At 47.3% G+C, this 3,249-nt stretch overlaps 1 protein-coding gene across 1 annotated transcript in view; it reads left to right on the forward strand.

The window, feature by feature from the left end:
- Positions 1-7: 7 nt before the first annotated feature.
- LOC112077874 (uveal autoantigen with coiled-coil domains and ankyrin repeats-like) overlaps positions 8-3,249 on the forward strand; it is a 7,538-nt gene continuing 4,296 nt past the window's right edge. Inside the window, exons 1-2 of the mRNA XM_024144280.2 lie at positions 8-1,036; positions 2,715-2,870. Coding sequence (XP_024000048.2) covers positions 80-1,036; positions 2,715-2,870 — 1,113 coding nt within the window. The 5' untranslated portion in view covers positions 8-79. The remainder of the gene's footprint in view (positions 1,037-2,714; positions 2,871-3,249) is intronic.

Here is a 3,249-nt window from a genome sequence, read left to right on the forward strand (position 1 = left end):
TGTCCCGTTGACTGCCATAGAGGAGAGGGAGAACTCCTACAACACCAAGCTGAAAGACTTGACAGGAAAGCTCTCGGAGATGCAAGAGAAGTACAACCAGGAGAAGTTGGAGGGGGAACGTCACAAGCAGGAGAAAGAGAAACTGAAAGTGCAGATGGAGTCTGTGCAGCAGAGAATGGAGACAGGCTTTGTCGCCAGTGAAAAACACAAGGAGGRGGAAGATGAGTACAGGGGTAAAATGGAGGAGCTGACGCTGAGGTTGGTGGACCTGGAGCAGCAGTACAAAGACGTGACTGTGCAGAGGGCCGAGCTGGAGGAGCAGAACGCCCTGTGTAACACTGACATCCAGAGCCTGCAACAGCGCCTGGAATCCGAGTCGGCCCGGCTGGAACACTATGAGGCCGAGCACCGAGCCCTGAGGGGCACCATCCAGCAAGCCCAGGACGAGTGCCAGAAAGCCAGGGAGGCCCAGCGTGGGGAGGCCCAGAGGGCRTGCGCCTTGGAGAAGGAGCTCCAGGGATGCTCCGGGGACCAGGCCGTCCTCCTGCAGCAGCATGCTCAGGCCAAGGAGGCCCTGGAGGGGCAGGTGGCCCAGCTACTCGCTTCCCTTCGCCAGGAGCAGGAGACCAGCGCCCAGAGGGCCCAGAACGTGGCAGCCCTGCAGTCAGAGATGCTCCGGGCCACCCAGGCCCTGGAGGAACTCGGAGGAAGAGAGGACCAGTTGAGCCAGGTGAAAGCAGAGAAGCAACGTCTGCAGGAAGAGACGGCGGCGTTGGGGGAGAGGCTWTCTGGGCTGGCGGAGCAGTGCGAGGTGCTCCATCGTGAGGTGGCCCAGGCCAGGGAGGACGAGAGCAGGGCCAGGGAGGACAAGGCCAGGGCCAGGGTGGAAACTGAGGCCCTGCAGGAGAAGAGCAACACCATGGATAAGGAGATCCGGGAGCTGAAGGAGAGGTACGAGGAGTCGCTCAGCACCATCGGGGAGTTCCAGAGGAGGATCCAGATGTCGGCCGAGCAGACCGAGGTCAAAGACAAGAAGGTAYGAGAAATATTCTGCATTGATTTGTTGGCCATTTTTACCTAAACCTAAATGTACAGTACCAGCCAAAAGTGGACACACCTACTCATTCAAGGGTTTTTATTTGTACAATTTTCTACATTGTAGAATAATAGTGAAGACATTGAAACTATGAAAGAACACAAATGGAATCATGTAGTAACCCAAAAAAACAAATAAAAATATATTTGAGATTCTATAAAGTACACTCTTGGCATTCTCTCAACCAGCTTCTTGAGGAATGCTTTTCCAACAGTCTTGAAGGAGTTCCCACAAATGCTGAGCACTTGTTAGCTGCTTTTCCTTCACTCTGAGGTCCAACTCATCCCAAACCATCTCAATTGGATTGAGGTCGGGTGATTGTGGAGGCCAGGTCATCTGATGCAGCACTCCATCACTCTCCTTCTTGGTCAACTTGCCCTTACACAGCCTGGATGTGTATTTTGTGTCATTGTCCTGTTAAAAAACAAATAGTCCCACTAAACGRAAACCAGATGGGATGGCGTATCGCTGCAGAATGCTGTGGTAGCCATGATGGTTAAGTGATTTGAATTCTAAATGAATCACCGACAGTGTCACCAGCAAAGCACCATCACACCTCCTCCTCCATGCTTCACGGTGGGAACCACACATGTAGAGATCATTCATTCACCTACTCTGCGTCTCACAAAGACAAGTTGGTTGGAACAAAAAAATCGCAAATTTGGACTCTTCAGACCAAATTACAGATTTCCAACGATCTAACTCGTGTTTCTTGGCCCAAGCAAGTCTCTTCTTCTTATTGGTGTCCTTCAGTAGTGGTTTCTTTGCAGCAATTCGATCATGAAGGCCTGATTCACGCAGTCTCCTCTGAACGGTTGATGTTGAGACGTGTCTGTTACTTGAACTATGAAGCATTTATTTGGGCAGCAATCTGAGGGTGCTGTTAACTATAATGAGCTTATCCTCGCAGCAGAGGTAACTCTGCGTTTTCCTTTCCTGTGGCGGTCCTCATGAGAGCCAGTTTCATCATAGCGCTTGATGGTTTTTGCGACTGCACTTGAAGAAACTTTCAAATTCTTGACATTTTCCTGATTGACTGTCATTTCTCTTTGCTTATTTGAGCTGTTCTTGCCATAATATGGACTTGCTCTTTTACCAAATAGGGCTATCTTCTGTATACCACCTCTACCTTGCCACAACACAACTGATTGTCTCAATCAGAAGGTAAGAAATTCCACAAATGTACTTTTAACAATGTACACCTGTTAATTGAAATGCATTCCAGGTGACTACCTCATGAAGCTGGTTGAGAGAATGCCAATAATGTGCAAAGCGGTCATCAAGGCAAAGGGTGGCTACTTTGAAGAATCTCAAATACATTTWGATTTGTTTAACACTTTTTTGGTTACTACATGAATCCATATGTATTATATCATAGTTTTGATGTCTTCACTATTATTCTACAATGTAGAAAATAGTAAAAAATACCCTGGAATGAGTTGGTGTCTCAACTTTTGACTGTATTTACATTTGGTAAGATGTAAATTTCTCAGTTTTTAGTTCTGTTAAGAAGTTTGGTAGTTTTTTTCTGGCAATACTTTGGTCCGTTGATATTAGGTTTTCTAAACATGTAGATAGTTCTGTATATTCTGGTGCTAACAGCTTTGTTGTGTTTCAGATCAGCGAGTTGTTGACGGACGTGGAGAGACTGAAGCAGGCCCTCAACGGTCTGTCCCAGCTGGCCTACGCTGGCAACGCTGCACCCAATAAGAGACAGATGCGACACATCGACACACTCCAGGCCCAGATCAAGAGCCTGCAGCAGCAGCTGGCTGTGAGTGTGTACACACACAACACACACACTGCAGATGTAGTGGATGGCAGCCAGTTGTAGCTGACCTAGCATTTCTGTGACATTGCCCTTATTTGACAGTTTAAAACAATCACACAGAACATACCTGTACATTTTAAAACTTGTCAGGGATGACACAAAGTCAATGACTTATTTCTGTTGAGGTCCCTTATTGTGTGAAGCTGTAACAATTGCCTTGCCGACATAGTGTAACATACTTGATTTGTATTGACATTTTATATCTCATGACAGACAATGACCTATAACATGGTGTCATGTCAATACGCTGCACTAACACCATAATCAGTCACTCAGTACTCTCTGGCTCCAAACATAATGGACTCGTTAGTCGGGACGGAAA

Source organism: Salvelinus sp. IW2-2015, unplaced genomic scaffold, assembly GCF_002910315.2.
Source record: "Salvelinus sp. IW2-2015 unplaced genomic scaffold, ASM291031v2 Un_scaffold5006, whole genome shotgun sequence".
Lineage (NCBI taxonomy): Eukaryota > Metazoa > Chordata > Actinopteri > Salmoniformes > Salmonidae > Salvelinus > Salvelinus sp. IW2-2015.